At 36.1% G+C, this 22,376-nt stretch overlaps 1 protein-coding gene across 3 annotated transcripts in view; it reads left to right on the top strand.

Moving 5' to 3' along the window:
- The window catches only part of BRIP1 (BRCA1 interacting helicase 1), a 133,294-nt gene extending 113,129 nt beyond the window's left edge, over positions 1 to 20,165 (top strand). For 2 of the 3 annotated variants that reach the window (XM_059669775.1, XM_059669773.1), the window contains 4 exons: positions 3,757 to 3,869; positions 10,567 to 10,649; positions 13,735 to 13,968; positions 15,947 to 20,165. In XM_059669775.1, the coding sequence (XP_059525758.1) occupies positions 3,757 to 3,869; positions 10,567 to 10,649; positions 13,735 to 13,968; positions 15,947 to 16,797 (1,281 nt within the window). In that variant the 3' untranslated portion in view covers positions 16,798 to 20,165. The remainder of the gene's footprint in view (positions 1 to 3,756; positions 3,870 to 10,566; positions 10,650 to 13,734; positions 13,969 to 15,946) is intronic. The other variant, XM_059669774.1, reaches the window with a different exon arrangement.
- Positions 20,166 to 22,376: the final 2,211 nt, after the last annotated feature.

The raw sequence follows: 22,376 nt of genomic DNA, 5'->3' as shown, positions 1-22,376 counted from the left end.
TTGACTAGTGTACCAGTGCACGGATTCATGCACATTGAAAAGAAATTAATTAGAAGAAATATTTTAATATCACTATTTGTGTCTTGCTAATGAAAAGAAAATAGGATTCTACCGAGTCTCCTATCTACCTACTCCAGGACTTCTGTGAGAATCAAATGAAATGAAGCACGAGAAAACACTTCACAAACGTTTGGTTGAACTGTAAAATGTTTGCACCTGGCTATAAAGCAAGTTGAGTTCCTGGGCTGAAGAAACTCCAAGGATGCTAGTTGCTAGGGAGAGGAAGCCGGGTGTTGCTACGTGACATCATTACCTGGCGTCCATAGCCACTGTTTTTGGGCTGGGCTGTGGGCTGCATTTTGCACCATGGGGTCTTGGCCGCATTGGCTGCAATTTGGTGGAGTGTCACTCCGGGGTGGTGGCGGGGCCTGTGTCCCACTTGGGGGAAGCCGAGTGTTGGTTTGTCGGCGCCAGGTCCATGGTGCCATTTATTTTTAAACTAGGGACCCGGTGCACAAAAATTTGTGCACTCGGGGGGAAGGGAGGGTCACTCAGCCTGGCCTGTGCCCTTTCGCAGTCTGGGACCCCTCGGGAGATAACGCCCTGCTGGCTTGGGCCTGCTCCCGGGTGGCAGAGGGCAGGTCCAATCCCTAGGTGCAGCCCCTGGTCGGGCTCAGAGCAGGGCCTATTGGGGAGTTGGGGCGCTGCCCCCTGTCATGCACAGAGCAGGGCGGATTGGGAGGTTGCGCTGCCACCCTCAGTCACGCTCAGGATAGGGCCGATTGGGGGGTTGGGGCACCGCCTCCTGTCACACTCAAGGCAGGGTCGATGGGGAGGTCGCGGTGCCACCCCCTGTCACGCACAGAGCAGGGCCAATCCGGGGGTTGTGGCCCTGCCCCCTGTCACGCACAGAGCAGGGCCCATCAGGGGGGTTGGGGCTCCTTACCCTGTCATGCACAGAGCAGGGTCGAAGAGGGGGTTGAGGAGCTCCCCCCTGTCACTCACAGAGTATGGCCGATAGGGGAGTTGGGGCACCAACCCCTGTCACACACAGAGCAGGGCCGATCAGGGGGTTGGGGTGCTGCCCTCTATCACCCACAGAGCAGGGCCGATCAGGGGGTTGGGGCGCCGCCACTCTCACACTCAGGGCAGGGCCGATGGGGAGGTTATGGCTCTACCCTGTCACACACAGAGCAGGGCCTGTGGGGGGCTGGAGGGGTTGGGGCGCCGCAACCTGTCACACACAGAGCCGCAGGGCGATCAGGGGGTTGGGGAGCTCCCCCCTATCAGGCACAGAGCAGGGCTGATGAGGAGGTTGGGGCGCCTTCCCCTGTCACGAAAAGAGCAGGGCGGATAGGGAGGTTGTGGCCCCGCCCCCTATCACACACAGAGCCTCAGGGCAATCGGGGTTTGGGCGCTGCCCCCTGTCACGCTGATCCCGGTGCCGGGAGGCCTCTTGGCGCCGGTGATCCTGGTGCTGGGAGGCATATTACCCTTTTACTATATAGGTTAGAGGCCTGGTGCATGGGTGGGGGTCGGCTGGTTTGCCCTGAAGGGTGTCTTGGATCAGGGTGGGGGTCCCCACTGGGGTGCCTGGCCAGCCTGGATGAGGGGATGATGGCTGTTTGCAGCTGGTCACACACCCTTCAGGGTGGGGGTCCCCACTGGGGTGCCTGGCCATCCTGGGGAGGGGCTGAGGGCTGAAGCTCCCAACTGCTCCTTTTTTTCTTTTTTTTTTTATTCTGGGCCACCTTTAGCTCTGGCTCCAGCTCTGAGGCCTCTGCTGCTGAAAGCAGGTATCTGGTTTGTTTGGGTTCTATAATCGAAACAATGTATAACTCCAGCTCTGAGATCCCGGCTCGCCGAAAGCAGGTTTCTGGGGTTTTGTTTAGCTTCTATATTTGTTACAATGTTTTAAACTGCAGGCTCAGAGGTGGGCAAGGAAGGCGGGGAACGTTGGTTTCCTCCCTCACTGAGGCAGGCAAGCCTCATGTTAGTTTCAAGCTTCCTGGCTGCCGGCCGCCATCTTGGCTGGCAGTTAATTTTCATATTGCCCTGATTAGCCAATGGGAAGGGTTGTGGTCGTACACTAATTACCATGTTTCTCTTTTATTAGATAGGATGGCCAGTGCGCATCATGGCAGCTCCTGCTTTGAGTGCCTGCCCCCTGATGGCCAGTGAGTGTCATAGCTACTGGTCGGACAGACAGACACTTAGCCTTTTATACATATAGATTGTTTTATTGTGCAGAAGTGTTTTAGTTTGATATAGTTCCACTTGTTTGCTTTTGCTTTTGTTGCCTGTGCTTTTGGGTGTCATATCCAAAAAACAATTGTCAAGACCAAAGTCAAGGAACTTTTCCCATTTTCTTCTAGGTCTTTTATGATCTCAGGTCATACATTTAAGTCTTTAATTCATTTTGAGTTGATTTTTATGTATAGTGTAAGATAAGGATTCAGTTTTAATCTTTTGCATGTGCATGTCCATTTTCAATCACCATTTCCTGAAGATACTATCAATTCTTAATTGCATTGATTTTTTAATATTGTGTTTTCTAGTCTATGTTTCATTTATTTCTGCTCTCATCTTGTTTCCTTCTGCTAACTTTGAGATTAGTTTGTCTTCTTTTATTAGTTTCTTAAGCTCTAAAGTTAGGGTGGGGGTTTTTTTGAGATTATTTTTTAAATATAGGTGTTTATTGCTTTAAACTTCTCGTTTGGAACTACTTTTGCTATCGGAAACCATTGTTTTGGTTTCCATTTTCATTTTTACCAAGATATTGATTTTCTTTTGATTTTTTCTTTAACCCATTGGTTATTCAGGTGTGTTAATTTCCACGTGTTTTGAATATTTCAATTTTCCTTGTGTTATTAATTTCTAATTTCATGCTCTTGTGGTTGAAAAGGATACTTGATATGATTTCAGTCTTAAAGATCTTAAGACTAATTTTGTGACCCAACATATATTATCCTGGAAAATGTTCCATGTGCACTTGAGAAGAATGTGTATTCTGCTGCTGTAGATTTAAGTCAAATTGTAACAATAATCCTTTAAATGTGAGTGGTCTAAACATTCTAATTAAAAAGCAGAGATTATCAGACTAGATAAACATAAAAGAATGAACTGATGAATGAATTCCAAAATCATTATGCTAAGTGAAAAAAGACAGGCACAATTACATACTCTATGACATTTACATGGAATTCTAGAAAAGACATAACAGCAGATCATTGGTTAATAGGGTCAGTAGTGAAGGAGATTAACTGAAAAAGGGATAGGAGGGAAGTTTTGGGGTGCTGAAAATATTCTACATTCTGATTATGATTATATGACTATACATTTATCAAAACTTGTCTCCATGTACATTGGAAGTTTGTGAATTTTATTGTATGTGCATTATTTCTCAATGCAGTTGATATCACATGGAATTTATTATGTACATGTAGGAACTTGGGGAATGTAAGGATGAATAGATGACTTGGGTGGTGAACACACAATGTAATAAACAGATGATGTATTATAGAATTGTATACCTGAAATCTATATAAATTTTATTAACCAATGTTACCCCAATAAATTCAATTTAAAAAGTAAATTTTTTAAAAAAACGTCTTAAATGAATTGAAACAAATTTAGCACTGAAAAACAAAATTTCTCTACCCTACTAAAATGATGTTCGAAATGTTAGAAGTTAATATGATTTTTTAAATGAGTTTTAATTACCTACTATATTTTAATATATTTTTAAATTATTAGGTTGAACTAAAGCGCCAGTATAATGACCAGCATTCAAAATTGAGAGGTCTTTTACCTGGTCGTCAGTGGTATGAAATTCAAGCATACAGGGCCTTAAATCAGGCCCTAGGTAGGTAAGTGGAGTGAAATTTAATGTAATGTTACTGTAACATTATCTGTGAGCAGGGCTCTATGTAGAGTTAGTCTTACTACTTTACTCCTTTTAAGAAATTAGGTAGAATTTTATTTCACTGGAACCCTAGTTACTTGTACATTTTCAGTGATAGATGTTACAAGTGAAAGTTGCAAAGAATCAGTGGAAATGAAACTCAAAACAAAACTCACTTTGCTAAAGTTTAAAGATTTTTGGTTGTTCAAACAATGAATGACACACCTTTGTAGAAGCTTATTAGCAAATAATAAAATTTTTGTCTTAATGACCATCAGACTCAGATGATGATTTTTTTTTAAAAATATTTTTTTATTGATTTCAGAGAGGAAAGGAGTGGAGAGAAAGAGACAGAAACATCAATGATGAGAGAGAATCGTTGACCAGCTGCTTCTTACATGCCCCACAATGGGGATCGAGTCCACAACCCAGGCATGTGCCCTGAGTAGGAATCGAACTGTGACCTCCTAGTTCATAGGTTGACGCTCAGCCACTGAGCCACACTGGCCACACTCAGATGATGATTTTATGCGTAAAAAAGCAAACCATTTAAGAAGAGTTAAACTAAACCATGCTTGTGATACCAAAGAATTAACACAAACTGACAATAAAATTTAATTATAATACTCCTTTTTCTAAGGATTCTGGTTCATTAAGATTTGTACTTTGTAGAATTAGTTTTTAAATCACCATTTTATATTGTAATTTCATATTGTAAGGCACCAACATTTAATTAATACACTTTTTACTTCTCCAACTGAAATTATTTATTCTATAAGAAACCTTAGTATTTTATACATTATTTATGTTGTAGTATATATCTCATTGTATTATATTAACTTGTTATTTCTCTGTTTCCTTCCCTCAGCATGTATTATACATTTTTGTATTTTCAGCAACCATATCTCAGCTTGAGCATAGATGGTTAATTAACACATTTCGTACCGCTCAGGAGTTTTCTCGTGTTTCGTGCGCCATCTGTTAAGGACCACTCACGAGTGTTCTCGTTTTTCACGCCCATGGAAAAAGGAGCGAATCTAGATACTTATGTAAATTTTGTTTGGTCCCTCTTCATAGAGGAAAATGTTTTATGCAGTACCATACGTTAAAAAAGTACTAGGAACTTTAATTGTTTAATTGTTTTTATAAATAAAAATGTTATAGTTATTGAAAAACAACACCTAAAGTGCATTATGATGATTTAAATAACGTGCAGTTTGCCCAAAAACGTGCGGTCCCTGGTGTATGTCTTAGAGATTTCTATGCGGTACACAATGTGTTAATAGATGGTTTGTTGAATTAGTGGAAAATGCCAGGTTCAGTGCTTTTTTTCATTATACCATATTGGTCAGAGAGCTAGAGCCTCAAAACCTACTTTTCTAAAATGGAATAAAAAGGATGTTTTTGTAATATATATATATATTTATATATGTATTTGTAATATATATATATATATGTGTGTGTGTATATATATATGTGTGTGTGTATATATATGTGTGTGTGTGTGTGTGTATATATATTTGTATATATATACATATATATATATATCTCCTATCTAATAAAAGACAAAAAGGGTAATTGACCCTACCTTCACTATGCTTCCCATTGGCTAATCAGGGCGATACGCATATTTATTGCCAACAAAGATGGCGGCCGGCAGCCACGCAGCTGAAGTGAGTGGGAGGCTTGCTTGCTCCAGTGATGGAGGAAGCCAAGGTTCCCTGCCTGCCGCGGCTTGGCTCTGAGCTCCGAAAGCAACAAAGTTTCAATTATAGAAGTTAAACAAACCCCAGATACCTGTTTTCAGCAGGCCGAGCAGGAGCTGTCTCTCAGCTCCAGTGACGGCAACAAAGTTTCAGTTATAGAAGGTAAATAAGTCCCAGAATAAAAAAAAAAGAAAAAAAGGAGAGGCTGGGAGCTTCAGTCGCTGGCCAGCCTGAAAACGGCCCTCAGCCCTTCACCTAGACTGGCCAGGCACCCCAGTGCAGACCCCCCACCCTAAAGGGGGTGTGGCCAGCCTAAAAACAGCCATCAGCCCCTCATCCAGGCTGGCCAGGCACCCCAGTGGGGACCCCCACCCTGAAGGGGGTGTGACCAGCTGCAAACAGCCATCAGCCCCTCATCCAGGCTGGCCAGGCACCTAAGCGGGACTCCCATCCTGATCCGGGACAACATTCAGGCCAAACCAGCCAGTCCCCACCCGTGCACCAGGCCTCTATCCTATATAATAAAAGGGTAATATGCAAACTGACCCTAACAGCAGAAAGACTGGGAATGACTGGTCACTATGACATACACTGACCACCAGGGGGCAGACACTCAATGCAGGAGCTGCCCTCTGGTGGTCAGTATGCTCCCACATGGGGGATCTCTGCTCAGCCACAAGCCAGGCTGATGGCTGCCAGTACAGCGGTGGTGGTGGGTTCCTCTCCTGCTTCTTCAGCAGCGCTAAGGATGTCTGACTGCAGCTTAGGTCTACTCCCCACTGGCAAGTGGATATACCCCAAGGGCTGCTGGACTGCCAGAGAGATGTCTGATTGCCAGTTTAGGCCCAATCCCCTGGGGAGCAGGCCTAAGCCAGCAGGTGGTCATCCCCCGAGGGGTCCCAGACTGCGAGAGGACACAGGCTGGGCCGAGGGATCCCCTGCCCCGAGTGCACACATTTTTGTGCACCGGGCCTCTAGTATATATATAAAGGCCTAAGCGGCTGTGAACCAGCCAACTGGTCAGTAGCTGTGATGCGCACTGACCACCAGGGGGCAGATGCTCAACGCAGGAGCAGAAACCTCAGGCATGGAAACATGGAACAGACTGATGAATCTCAGAGGGAAGGGGGGAAAGGGGGAAGGGCGGGAAGAGATTAACCAAAGATCTTATATGCATACTAGAGGCCTAGTGCACCCTTTTGTGCACGAGTGGGGTCCCTCGGCCTGGCCTGTGGGAATCAGGCCGAAACCATCTCTCTGACATCACCCAAGGGGTCCCGGATTGCGAGAGGGTGCAGGCCAGGCCGAGGGACCCCACCGGTGCACGAATCTGTGCACTGGGCCTCTAGTATTGATATATAATACTGTAGTTATAGTATTTTATTAATTAAAAAATGGGTAACTGTCATTGATTTTAAGGGCAACAGTATCAATAAGTAACAACTTATAGAAACATGTCCATTTAAAAGCCAAGTAAATATTTTACATCATTTGATCATACTCATAATGTGTATTGATTGACATAAAAGGTGCTTATACTTAGGCACTGTCCTTACAAGGGATATGTTTAGAGGATCTAAAGTAAACAGAAACAAATTGTGTTTAAAAAGTGTTATCTTTCTTTAAGGCCACCTGAGTATTTGAAGTAATATAAGTCCTTGAAATGTAATAACAGCTTTCAGGAATGTACCATATGGTTTTGTGACCAGAGTATAACTGCACTATGAGTTTCCTAACAGGGCTGCTTTACTAAAAGTACCTTTGTCTCAAGTGGGCGTAATTCATTTGAGCAAGGCAGTATGAAAACAATGGGAAAATGAAAAGGTGAAACCTGTTTTTCTGAACTGTTTTGTTAACTTAAATGCCTTTCTTTCATAGGGCACTTTAAATATAAACTGTAGTGGAACCAAAACAGAGTGCCAGACTGACTTTCTAATGATTTTTGACACTGTCCTATAATGTTGGCAATATCCATCTTCCCATTCTGCCCAAGTCTCTGTGGAAAAATCAAACATTTATATTAATCTTCACCCTTTCTCAAAATCCCATGATAGTAAAGGAATAAAAATGCCAAACCTACAAAATTAAAAAGGAACGGCAGAGGGGGGACAGTGACAGACGAAATGTCAGCAAATTCTGAACACTGGAAAACAGATGAATGATTGAATAACTTAACAGGCAAGAGAAAACTGAAATTTAAATCCATAGTCATGAAAGCTAAGCAGATCCTCCAGATTCAGTCATGGAAAAGCTTAGGACTTGGGGGCATTCTAAAGTTTCAGTTAAAGTTAAGGTTAAACACAAGAGGATTGGTTGCAAGTTAGTATAAAAAATAGTTTGATAGCTCCCTCCCCCATTCAGGTTTACTCTCTAGAGCAGTGGTTCTCAACCTTCTGGCCCTTTAAATACAGTTCCTCATGTTGTGACCCAACCATAAAATTATTTTTGTTGCTACTTCGTAACTGTAATGTTGCTACTGTTATGAATCATAATGTAAATATCTGATATGCAGGATGGTCTTAGGCGACCCCTGTGAAAGGGTCATTCGACCGCCAAAGGGGTCGCAACCCACAGGTTAAGAACCGCTGCTCTAGAGAGATTAAACTAGAGTCTATATATTCTTCAACTCCTAGTACAGCTAAGGATGTATTAACAATGGGGATTAAGAAAAGTCTACCAACTGAATGTCAGAACTTCATCTCCTTTTTCTTGTCAGTTCTGAGTAAGCTGACAATCTTATATCTACAGATCAGGAAAGTACAGCATTTCTTTTCCAGGAAACTGACCACTCCATGAGTAAGGGTCTACAGATAGTGACAAAGTGGCCCCGCTTCTACCAGATTACCTTACTGAAGTGGTTCTCAACCTGTGGGTCGCGACCCCTTTGGCAGTCAAATGACCCTTTCACAGGGGTCGCCTAAGACCATCCTACATATCAGATATTTACATTACGATTCATAACAGTAGCAACATCATAGTTATGAAGTAGCAACGAAAATAATTTTATGGTTGGGTCACAACATGAGGAACTGTATTTAAAGGGCCAGAAGGTTGAGAACCACTGCCTTACTGCAAAGCCTCTTAACCTATAAGCCCTGCTCATAATTAGAGCTGCCAAGAATTAGTGCCTCACCCTCAATAAGTCCCAAGAGTCTTTAGATATTCAAAGAATATTTGTAACATGAGATATAGAAACCAAAACAATAGCAAAGTAATACCAACAAAACAAAATAGGGTGGAAGAACTCAGAAAACAGAAACAGTGTAATAGAACAGGGGTTAGCACACTTTTTACATAAAGGTACAGATAGTATATATTTTAGGCTTTTCGTGCCATATATGTTTTGCATCCAAATTCTTGTTTTTTCTTTAACCCTTTAAAAATGTAAATACCACTTCTACCTTGCAGACTGCACAAAAACAAGATATGGGCCAGATTTTCCCTGTGGGTCATAGTTTGCTAAACTCTGGATAGAAGAAAGCTTTTTAAAAATTAAGTATCAGTAATATTTATAGAGAGGTAAGCTAAGTGCCTTCAAAAAGGAAGAACAGAAAATAAGAAAAAGCTCCTAGACATTAACATGATAGCAATAAATTTTAAATGAAGAATTGGGCTTAGAAGATAAAATAGAAATTTTCCAGATCAAAAAGACAAAGGGAAAATAGGAAAGAACTTTAAAAAAAACAAGGTCAGTATGTAAGAACCAACTTCTGATATGATCCATATTAAGAGACTAGAAAAAATAAGGGAAAGGAACATAGCAAAGAAATAATTTTCAGAAAAATGCTCAGAATTAGAGGGCATAATTTTCTGATTGAAAGGAGTCAATTACCTTATTTTTAATTAAACTGATTATTTCTTTATCCTACTCAATTATACTTTTCAACTCCAAAAAAGTGTGCAATTCTACTCCTAGTTATATATCCAAGATAATAAAAATTTTGTATTCATACCAAAACGTGTACACAAATGTTATAGCACTATTGTTTATAATCGTCTGAAGATGGAAACAACCTAAATGCCCATTGACAAAATGTGGTATATTATTCAGCCATAAAAAGGATCGAAGTACCAATGTGCAATACAAGTAACCTTGAAAACATCATGCTAAGTGAAAGAAGCCAGATTCAAAATGCTGAATATTGTATGACTCCAGTTACAGGAAATGCCCCAAATAGGCAAATCTGTAAAGACAAAGTAGATTAGAGGTTGCCAGGGGTTAGGGAGAATAATTGGGATAACTGGGAGTGACTAATAATGGGCACTGGGATTTTTTTGGTGAAATAAGAATGTTGTATAATAGTGGTGTGGGTTTCACCACCTTATAAATATACTAAAAACCACTGAATTATATGTTTACTTTTAATATTTTTTGCAAATCAAATCCAACAATCTATAAAAAGAATAATGCATCATGACCATATGTGATTATCCTAGGAATGAAAGACAGGCTCAATATTCAAAAATTTGCCAGTATAATCTACCACATTAACAGTCGAAAGAAAAAAAACTACATGAGCATATGAATTGGTACATATAAAAGATTTTTGTAAAATTAAACATTCACTTATGATAAAAACTCATTAAACTAGAATAAAGGTCATCTACATAAAACTAACAATATAATGCACGAGATGAAAAATAGTCTGTGTGGCTAAGAAAAGTTTTGGAAAATATATTTTTTTGCCTTTCAAAATAGAATGCATATAACATTTTGGGATGTTGAGTTATCAGTGGTCAGCAGAAGTATGCGATTTGGTTACAGAACTACTTTGGTACAATGTATTGAGTATAACCTTGTTCATAATAATTAGTTTGATTAAAGGAATATATGTGAGTTTGATTAAAGGAATATAAACCAATGACACGTAATTAATTTTTCAGTCTTCTATCTTTTCCATTAGATATTTAGCTTTTAAAGTTATATCTATTTTATTTTCTTCCTGTATTTTATAGATGTATTCGACACAAAAATGATTGGGGAGCTCTTATTTTAGTGGATGACCGCTTCAGGAGTAACCCAAGTCGATATATATCTGGTAAGATTCTCAGGTTGGCTTAGAGCAGTGATGGCGAACCTTTTGAGCTCGGTGTGTCAGCATTTTGAAAAACCCTAACTTAACTCTGGTGCCGTGTCACATATAGAAATTTTTTGATATTTGCAACCATAGTAAAACAAAGATTTATATTTTTGATATTTATTTTATATATTTAAATGCCATTTAACAAAGAAAAATCAACCAAAAAAATGAGTTCGCGTGTCCTCTGACACGCGTGTCATAGGTTCGCCATCACTGGCTTAGAGTAATGAATTAATAACAGTCTTTAATGACTTCAATTTTTAAAGGCAAAGAATTGGATAGAGAATTCTAAGTTAAATGTATTGGGGTGACATTGGTTAATAAAATTATGTAGGTTTTAGGTGCACAATTCTATGCTATATCATCTGTATATTGCATTGTGAGAATTTGAATATTTAGATCAAACATGAAAAATCAATATTGAAAGGAATTCTAGCCTTTTAGTGCTTATGTGTTTGCAAAACAATCTTTATAGAGGAGAATCTGGTTAGTTATCAACATAGTATTAATCAATTAGGATCCTTCAATTTCATAGAATATGGGATTCGACTCAGTAACACTAATAATTTATTTAGCATTGTCAGGGGTAAAAGCTGTTCTACAGAAATGACTTCTAAGAAATATTAAGCTTTTACATTTAAGCACATCTCCTTTTGTTGCTTAGGATTCTTTATTCTTTCATTCTGGGTTATGTTGAAGTTTGTTGTGTTCCTTGGTTTGCTTGTCTAGAAATGCTTCAGTTATTATAGGGTTTATGTTAGAGCTCATATTTTCTAAAAGGAAAAACACTATTGCATGCCCCAAAATCAAATATTCATTCTCCCCCCCTCATTCAAATGAACAAATATTATGTCCTATTCAGGTGGTCCCTGACTTTCATTGGTGTGACTTAGGATTTTTCTACTTCACAATGGTACAAAAGTTTTACACTTTGAATAGAAACCATGCTTTGAATTTTGAATTTTGAACTTTTCCTGGGATAGTGATATGTGGTAGGATACTCTCTGGTGATGCTGGGCATTATAAAATAGGTTTCATATTAGATGATTTTGACCAACTGTAAGCTAATGTAAGTGTTCTGAGCACATTTAAGGTAAACTAAGTTAAGCTATGACATTCGGTAGGTTAGGTATTTTAAATGCACTTTTGACATACAATATTTTCAACTTACAGTGGGTTTATTAAGATGTAACCCCATCATGAGTTGATGAACATCTGTAGTCTTTATTTTGCAGTAACACAATCCCTTAGAGGCAATAACAGAAACCCATCAGTTATTGAAGAACTGTTGGAAATATTTGCATCTTTATTATTATCTTTAATGCTAGAAAGTTCGTACTATACTATAATGAAAAGGTTCTAAATTTAAATTTGTTTCAAATTAGCTTTCTATGAGTATGGACTATACTTTTTCCATTTCAGAGCCTAATTACTATATTTGGTTTGATGTCAAAACATATCCACCTTGGATGGATTAAAGCAGCAAATGTTGCCTTATTAGTCTTGCTTTTTAATGTAAAGCAAGCAATTGTGCTTAGGTCAAGACATAACTAAAAGCAAAATGTTAAGTGCTTATGTTTAGTCAGCAGGTGGAGCTCATATTCTTTCAAATTTCAAAAGTAAACTGACATTTTACACTGAAAAGGCTTACTTTGATTACAAAATGATCAAAATGGAAGAGGTAACTATAGTGCTAAAATTTCTTCATATTATTAGGTGGTGTAATTATTTTCTCCTAGCAACCAAAAATAAAGAACTTTAAAGGAAATTCATATTTAATTTTTTAAATTTTAAAATCTAGAACTTAATTTTTTATCTTATAGTTCAGGTTTGTTGAGAGATTTTTTTTTGAATTAAATACGTATTTTTTTTATTTCTGTCTGGTTTTAATTTTTTTTTTTTCTTGAGACTCAAAGTGTGAAATTTTTTCTTATCTGGGCAATAATAGCACAAAATACAAATTTCTTTTGATGACTTATATCCGTTTAAATTCAATTTTTATACACATAGACTGATATAAAAATTCCATTAAAAAACAAAGGAATATATTTGAAATCAAAGATAGTAGTCACCATAGTGACTTTTTATTTTTTATTTTAAAAATATTTTTTATTGATTTTTAGAGGGGAAGGAGGAGAGAGAGAGGAATCAAGCCTGCCACCTGGGCATGTGCCCTGACTAGGAATTGAACTGGCAACCTTTGGTTGCCCAGGACAATATCCAACCAACTGAGACACACAAGCCATGGCCACAGTGACTTTTTAAATTACTCCGAAAGGTGATGATAATTTTAGTAACAGTAGAGAAAATTTATTTTTTAAAAGTTTGAATATCTGATTTTGAATTTAATTCTGAAGTGAGTCTTACTATACAGCCCCTTAGATTCAATTATGGTTCATTTTTATGTAGTTTTCATATGTCATAGATCAAATTTTTTCCCTTACAACTTGATTATTTGTATATTTTAAAAATAATGTAATATTTAGATAGGACATGCTTTACTCATAAAACAATGTTATTCCTTTTGGCCCCCAGAGTAGTTTAAGGTATATTTGGAATTAGGGGGGAAAAAGGAACAAAAAACCTATGAGACTGAAATCTTGAATTTATTTTTGCAAAAGGAGTGAAATTTAGAAAGCAAGTATGCAAAGTTGTGTTGTTTACAACTTCTAGTTTTCCTATAATGAAAAGGCAGCCAATTTTTGTGGGGAATTGTGAAATTAAATTTGCTTTATTCCCGAGTTATTCTAAAGTGACAAAAATTCCACCCTTCCTCACTTTACTCTCATTGCCTCTTTCTTCTCCCCAGTTGACAATCGTTGCATATAAAGAGAAATGTTACTGATATATGAGCATATTGTACATATGACGGTAAAAAGGCAGGAAAAGTATTGAGAACCATTCTATGTACTCTAAATTCTAGATTACTTCATTAGAAAAATTATCCAAGTTTTTCTTAATACACAATATCATCATAACCAAATATCATAAATAATATCATAAAATAACCGAAGTTTCTTCCCTGGGTTTACTTTTTCCTTAGGGCTTTCTAAATGGGTACGGCAGCAGATTCAGCACCATTCAACCTTTGAAAGTGCCCTGGAATCTTTGGCTGAATTTTCTAAAAAGCACCAAAAGTTCATTGATGTATCCAAAGAGGACAGAAAGTCCATACAGGACAGTCAGTCTACACTTGAAGTGGCTTGTTTGAAGGACAATACCTCACCTTACTTTTTAGAAGCAGCAAATCATCTATTACCAGAAAATCCTAGGGAAGGTAAAGCAAAAATGTGTGTCTAAGGACTAAAATGTAAAATGAATAACTAAAAGTTCATCTCTCCCAAGTGACATCACCTCCAGGAAGGACAAATGTATGAAAAGCTTTGTCCATTTTCATTTGATAGAAAAGTCTTCCATTATATTTAGTGAAATGATATTTTTGTGTTGTAGATTAATGTCCTTAAATACCTTGGTTTGTAATGTAAAGTATTATTATAAATTAGTGAAGTACTAAAGTATATTGGAATGGGAACAAACTTTTGTCAGGAGAGCTGAGCACATTTTCTGATTTTCCATTAACAAACTTGGCTACTACTCCCGGCTGGCATGACTCAGTGGTTGAGCGTTGACTTATGAACCAGGAGATCATGGTTTGATTCCCCAGTGTGGGGCCTGCAGGAGGCAGCCGATCAATGATTTTTTCTCATCATTGATGTTTCTATCTCTCTCTCTCTCCCTTTCCCTTCCTCTCTGAAATCAATAATAAAAATATATTTTAAAAAATAACAAAAACAACTTTGCTACTAACTAGCTTTGTGACCAGGAGCAAGTCACTTAACTTTTTTGAGTCTTAATAGAAAAAGGATTATCTGCATACCTATCCCTCAAAGTTGGATTGTAAAGATTTAATAACATAAATATTACAGCATTGTAAAGTACTATGCAAATGCTAGGTGTTTTTCTAAAGGTTATATTGAAAATTGGTCTCACTTATAGGTCTTTTTCTTACATGAATTTCTTAGTTTAAGGAAATGAAGCCATGTATTCTAAATGATAAAAAAATATTTCAAAATATATTAGAATATAATGGTCAATATCAGGGATTGACAAACTATGGCCTCTGGACCAAATTTGGTCTGCTATCTGTTTTTTTAAATATAGTTTAATGGAACACTGTCACATCCATTCATTTATATATTATATACAAAGGTGGAGTTGAGTAATTGTACTTACTACACTAGAACAGCACAATTGAGTAGTTGTGACAAATACAGTAAGACCCACAAAACCAAAAATATTTGCTGTCCGGCCTGTGATAGAAAAAGTTTGCCAAACTGTGTATGTGTGTGTGTGTGTGTGTGTGTGTGTGTGTGTGTGTGTGTGTATATATATATATATATATATATATATATATATATATATGGTATTATTTCAGTTGTTTTAATGAATATATGATAGATTAATATATCAAATTTTAAATATTTTATAGTATGTGCTTCTATCTATATACATAAAATCCTCAGCGACCATTACAAATGGACGACTGGACTACTGGACCAGTAGCTATGACTCGCACTGACCATCAGGGGGCAGATGCTCAATACAGGAGCTGCCCCCTGGTGGTCATTGTGCTCCCACAGCCAACCTCCTGTGGCTGGCCAACCTCCTGTGGTCCCTACCCCCGGCCAGCTGGCCCCGATCGCCGGCCAGGCCGAGGGACCCCCCACCCTGTGCACGAATTCATGCACTGGATCTCTAGTATACAATAAATGTCATAGTGAATTCAAGGTAATTATATTGGTAATCGGGAAACCTAGGTTCTAATTCAGGTCTGAGTACTAACCAGTTTTATATCTTAGTCTGTGTAGTGTCAGTTTCCTTAAGGGAATTAGTCTAGGTCAGTAACTAGTTAGTGGATTTAAAAAGTAAATTGTTACAGCCTGTTCCCTCCGTTATTCAGCCCTCTTCCTCTTTTTACTCCTTTTCTCATTCACTCCCAAGGTTTCTGGAGAGGGATTTGAAAATATACCATACAGCATTATAACTTGGGTTAGGACTCACTGGAGACATAAGGTTCTTTTCAGAGTTAATATTTTGTGATTTACATTCTAAGATGGAAGTCCTGCTACTGGTTGTGGGCTTAGAATTTTGTCTCCTTTACAGTTATTGTAGTATTTCTAACAAAAATCATTTTGATAAAACAATTATTATGCTAGGAACAGAAAGTTAACATTTTTACATTTTTGTACTCATAGATGATCCAGAATTATTGGAAGAGTCTGGCCAGGCAATGGAAGCAGAAAACATTGGGATTTCCAGATCCACAAGCCCAACCTTCAGCAAACAAACAAATAGAGTTAGCTGGTCTAGTTCTAATTCTTTGGGACAGTGTTTTTCTAGTAAAATTCTGACTACAGCACCTAAGTTTAGGTCATCAGAGGACTGTGCCTCTAGTTCTTTCACTTTCAAAACAGAAAAGGATTGTGAAACTGTTTTGCCACTCACTGATAAATTTGAGTCCTCATCTCTAAGAGTAAACACATCATTTGAACCATGCCCTCAGTCAGAAACTGTTATTCCATCAATAAAGATTGAGGCTGCTCTTTTTAAAAAAGATCATTCTGAACAGCTACTCTGCTATAAAGAAGCTCTGGATCCAGACCTTGAATTATCTCTAGTGAGTGAAGAAGATAAACTTTCTACTTCAAATGGAGCTTTTGAAACAGAAGCAGAAGATGAATCTATCTATTTTACGCCTGAACTTTATGATCCTGTAGCTACAAATGAAGAAAAAAATGAACTAGTTGAAACTGATAGAGACAATAGATTGACCAATAATTCAAATTGTATTTTAGCTGAAGATCTTTTTGAAACTAGGACTACAAAAGAAGTAGATTCAGTCAGGAAAATGAAAGTTGAGGATTGCCCAGACACAAAGTTAAATAGACTCATGCATATTGAAGAAAGTAAAGTTGATGATATTGGTAATAATATAAAAACAACTCATATAAATGAATTGGAAGTGGGGAAAACTCATGAAATGGATATAAAGGACTTTAAACAGTCTCCTCCCCAAAATAAAGGTGTGTTCCCTGGTATTAGATAATAATACTTAACTGTATTATTGTACTTATATTAAACTCTTATTATAAATGATAACTTATACATTAGCAAAGTATAATTTTTTAAAATTTGAGATATATTTTTTACTTTAATTGCATTAGAGTTTTAAAAGTATAGTAAGTTCTGAAATATAAGTTTTACTATTCTTGAGTTTTGATAAAGAGATTCATTCAAAATATTTTCTTTTAACAGTCTTCCTTAGCTAAGTGCAATTCAAAATTAATCAGTCTAAAAGATAATAGTTGTCTAGGGCATTTTAAATTTTACATAAACATTTATATATTGTACTTTTCTTCATCCATTTGTTTTCATCCAATACATAAAAATTAACAACAGTGTAAATCAGTAATGTTTTATTATAGATTTTACCTCAATTAGTCTGACATTTCTTTTAGAAATCAAAGTTTTCTTAAAAATTTTATTCCTGTATTAAACTGTCTAATAATAATTAAGAATTAAGGAAGAAAACTGCATGCATTTTAAATTGACGTCTTGCATTTGTTTGTTTGATAAACTAAAATTAAGCATGTTTTAAGCAAACTTATGTAAAGTTATAAAATGTGAAATGAAGGACTCCGAATTTTCAATTCTGATTATCTAGCTTCATTATCATTGGGAGGAAAAGTGACATGTTTTAGCATAAAGGCTTTAATTTTGCAACTATTAAGATAAAAAACTTCATATGTAAATTTGATAAGTAAATGTAAACATGTAACTGTAGCTTAAAAATGTTCCCTTACAGCTCAGTAAGTCTTTCGATAAGTTTTGACTAGGTTTTGTGAATGGAGCTATACTTCTTATCAAAAGTGGTTATAAAAGAAGCTCTCCTCTGACATCATTCCAAAATTACATTCACTGATCCTTTTCTAAGAAATATCTATTATTTTATGGACATTTAGGCTTCTTGTGAGTGATTTGAATTGAAATTTTACGAGCTGTTGAAGTTGTGGAAGTGGTTTATTATTTTCAAGTCAGAATTCCCAGCAATCAAGTTTATTTTACATTTATGTGGATGATAAATGTAAAATTACATATGCATGTGTTTACTTTTATTTTGATGGTATTTAGATTGAATACAGCTTAACTGTTTTATAGCTTTGGATGCCATTACTCTTAAGCATAGTTCAAATTGATAATTTACCAGTTAAAGCATTCATCTAGAAATTGGGATGTACTATATCCCACCTCGTATCACATATTTTTTTAGTTGATCAATGAGTAATAAGTTACAAAGCATTAGATTAGAAGGTAATTTCTAAATTGTTTTCAAAGGGTATAACCATTTCTCCTCTCTGGTATATTTTTAAATTTGTCGGTAAGGGTAGTGGAGTAGTAGAAAGAATACCAGGTGGAGGAAGAAAATAGATTTGGGCTCTATTCCTGGCTCTGCCACTAAATAGCTTAGTCATGTTGTCAATTACTGTGCCTTTTAGGGAATGTTTTAATTGTGAAATGCAGGATTTAGTACTATAAAATCATGTATATCTCAGCTTTAAAAATCTATAAAGGAATATGTTATTTTACTCTGAATTACTTTTCAATTGCTTTTGTTCTAAAATGAGTAAAGTTAAGCAAACCATTTTATAGAATAGATGAAATGATAGTAATCTACCTTTAAGGGACTAATTTTATGAATATGTACATAATAATTTGAGAAGCAAGATATTTATTTTAATAATTCTGTGCTTAAAACACCTTTAGAAAAATTGGTAAACTACATGAGAAAAACCAAGCACATTATATTTTATTCATATCGTAGTGTTATTATCCAAGTTGATCTCAAATACCATCTCCTTTCCCTAATATTTATTCCTTCCAAACTGTCTAAAACTAAAACATTCTCTTATTTGGAATGTATGTAGAGATGTGCCACAGCTTTTAGTAATTCCAAGAGGTGTTTTAAACATTTTGTATAATGTCAGTTTTGAATCAGGTATATATCTATATTGTGTCCTTAGTTTATAATTTTGACTGAGTGGATATTGCAAAAGTACTAACCTATATAATACAGTAGGTTGTAGAACAGTTTCATTAGTGATTACATGCTTTTTAAAGATATTTTAGAGAGTAGAATACATTAAAATATATACAAGCATTTTAAAGAGTACCTGGCAGATGGAAAACTATCAGTTATTAGTTAGTAAATCAGTCATATCTGGAGTGCATCCTTACTTTATATGAAACTTCCTAATGATGATGAAGATGATAGATAGATAGATAAATAAATAGATAAACCAACAATAAAGAATCATTGTATGTGATGGCCAGAGGGAAGAGGGGACAGGAGCTGGTGGAGGTGGGCAAGGGGTGGGAGAATGGGGATATCTGTAATACTGTCAATAATAAAAAGAAAGTTAAAAAATAAAAAATAAAAAATAATGAAGAATTGTTATATGGTTAGAAGGAAAATTATTTGGTTTATTCTTTAGGACTTTTGAGATATTTAAGATAGAAATTGCTTATCAGGTAATTTGCTTTACCCATTTGATGCATATGAAGTAATTATCTAATACTGAATTTATTCAAGGGCTGAAAGTTTATAGAACATACAAGCCACGAACCAGGAAAACTACCAGTTGGAGAAAGGGCTTTATTCATGGAAGAAAGGTACAATGTAAAGAGTAGATGGTACCTGTCTTGACTATTGAAATTTAGATGAATCATTTAAAACTTGTAATAGCTATGTTGGAAATTAATGACAACTCTTACTCTGCTACTGCTATGCATTTAATTATTACATGGTTTTAAATTTAGCACTGTTCCAAAGTTCACACAAGGCTTTCTTTTTAGTCTTCCTTATGATCTTTAAGACATTAATTTTTTTAAAAGGCTTTCCTATATTATTTTTCTGCAATAGACTATGTCATGTTATTTTCCTATGGTAAAACACATTCAAAATATTTCATTCTTTAGGATTGCTTATAAAATTTTACAAAATCAAAGTGCCTGATATAAAATTACTTGAAAGACTGGTTATTGTACTCGTTTAATCTCAGTGATGTCATTTTTTTTGGATATATGATTACCTAAAAATTACTTTTGCTTGTGCCCTTTTTAATATTTATTAATGAGCTAGACAAGATTTTACTTTAACCTTTATGAATTCTTGTAGTTTTCAGTCTTTTGTAAATAGAAAGTTATTAATACTGAAAATTTTATTAACAAAAAGTAAACTTAAGACTGTATCAGACAATGAATGTCTAAGGAAGCTAAAACCATAACATGAAGTATCTGCAGCTGTTAAATATACAATAAAGAACATCACTTTAGGGAACGGAAATTTAGACGGATGACCTAGGCTTATTAATTCTCTAGCTTTAAACGATTTTCATGCCTACCAAAAAAAAGAAAAGAATTTTGTTTTTTAAGCTTTCACTTGATAGAACGAACCATTAGCTGCCTGGCTTCCTGTACTCTACAATGAAGCCTTGTTATAATATCCAAGGGATCTGAGCCAGTGGATCACCTTATTGGTGAAACCTCCTAAGAATGAAGTGCTTTCAGTAACTAAACTCTTGGACTAGGTCCAAAACAGCCCATCTTATACCAAATTCCACTCTATAATGAACGAGCTTCAATGTATTAGAAAGAAAACAAAAGCTGTATGAAACTTACTATTCCCAGAAATTAACCTTTGAAAATCCAAGGATAAATACTGATTAAAAGGAATATTTATTAACAAGGCATAGTCATGTAGATATCTTACTATTCTTCATAATTGATTTGTATTTTTTTAAATCTTGGTCTTTTCTAAGCAGTTTCTATGATTTTGATGCTCATGCTTTTCCCCAAAATTTCATCATTTCACATTAAATTATTTTACATCAGTATTTACAAAACTCAATATTAAAATGTTTCATTTGGCCCCTTGCTATAATAAAATATGAGATTGTATAATTGGAGTATCATTTATGCAAACTAAGTTAGATGCCATCATTTATATATGATTCATAGTAGTTGAAAAGATTTAAGGATATTAAATACTGATAGTTATTATTTTGTATCAAGTATTACCTAGGTATATTTTCTCTTTTATTTTCAAACTACCTTATGGTATTCATACTTTAATATTAACCATTCTTTCAACCATTGATCTCTCTTATGTGTTGTAAAAGGACACAAGTAACCTGCCTTGCCAGTCAGGACTTTATTGTATTATTTGTGGAACTGAACTATTACCTAAAGCAGAAGGAGGTAGGAAATATAAAAAATTACTTTGTGTCATCCGTAGTATAGGTTCACCTAAATTGCAATAAAGTAGATTGGTTTATTAATATTTTCATATTTTAGTCTTTAAAGTTGATTGTTAATATACATTGACTTTATTATCATTAGACTTGGAAACGTTCCAGTTCCAGCTGCTGACTTACTTTGATCAAGCTACTTAACTTTTTGGAATTTGTTTTCTCATTTTAAAATGGAGATAAATAATTTCATAAGAAATAAATTAAACTTTTTTATTTAAAATATATTTTATTGATTTTTTTTACAGAGTGGAAGGAAGAGGGATAGAGAATGAGAAACATCAAAGAGAGAGAAACCTCAATCAGCTGCCTCCTGCACCTCCCCCCCCCCCCCCCGACTGGGGATGTGCCCACAACCAAGGTATATGCCCTTGACCGGAATCGAACCTGGGACCCTTCAGTCCGCAGACCGATGCTCTATCCACTGAGCCAAACCAGTCAGGGCAGAAATAAATTAAACTTTATGAATACCAATGCAGTAGAGTATATTAAAGCTTTTTTAAACATCAGGCAAAGAGAAAGATAACAGAATTGGGGGTCAAAGGAATGAGTGTGAGCTTTGGCCCTACTATTTACAGACTGGCCTTGGTCATAGTATTTTACTTTATTGAGCTTTGGGTTTATTTTCTAGTGGGGAAAGGTGAGCACTACCTACCTAAGAAAATTATTGTGAGGATTAAATGAGATGATATACAATATATGAAAGTGCTCTATAAATTCTGAAGTACTGTGCAAATGTTAGTTGTTAGGAAACTAAAACAATAATCTACAGTAATTGTTATCTCAGCATTGCACCTTCAAATTTGGCTGAAAAACACTTAGAGCTTCTTCGGGAAAAAAGTTCTATGTAGTTACTCTTTTACTAGCAAGACTTAAGTATTGTGAAGACTTATTTTCTGGTTTGTTTGTTTTTTACATTTTAGTTTAGTATCTTAAAATATATATACATTGAAAACACACACACACACACACACACACACACAATGTTACCGAAGGAACACTAAAATCCATTGAGAACATTCTATGTAAAATCCATAGGGCAGATCAGGGATTTTTTTTTGGAGGAGGGGGTGTCTTTGCTGTTTGCTCTTATACTCCCAACACTATAATAACTGACTATGACTAAATAAATTGAATAGAGCATTCTATAAATGTATTTACTTTGTCATGACTTTGTCATGATACTTGGCTCTTGTAAATACCTTTTTCATTTGACCAGTTTCTAGACTCTAGTGACCTTTCTCTTTCCAAAAAGAAAGGAGAGACAGAAAGAGAGAAACATAGATGTGAGAGAAACACAATCTGTTTTGACCTGTAT

Source organism: Myotis daubentonii, chromosome 16 (assembly GCF_963259705.1).
Source record: "Myotis daubentonii chromosome 16, mMyoDau2.1, whole genome shotgun sequence".
Classification (NCBI taxonomy): Eukaryota; Metazoa; Chordata; class Mammalia; order Chiroptera; family Vespertilionidae; genus Myotis; species Myotis daubentonii.
The sequence above is the reverse complement of the archived record's forward strand: the minus strand, read 5'-3'. Positions and strand labels throughout refer to the sequence as shown.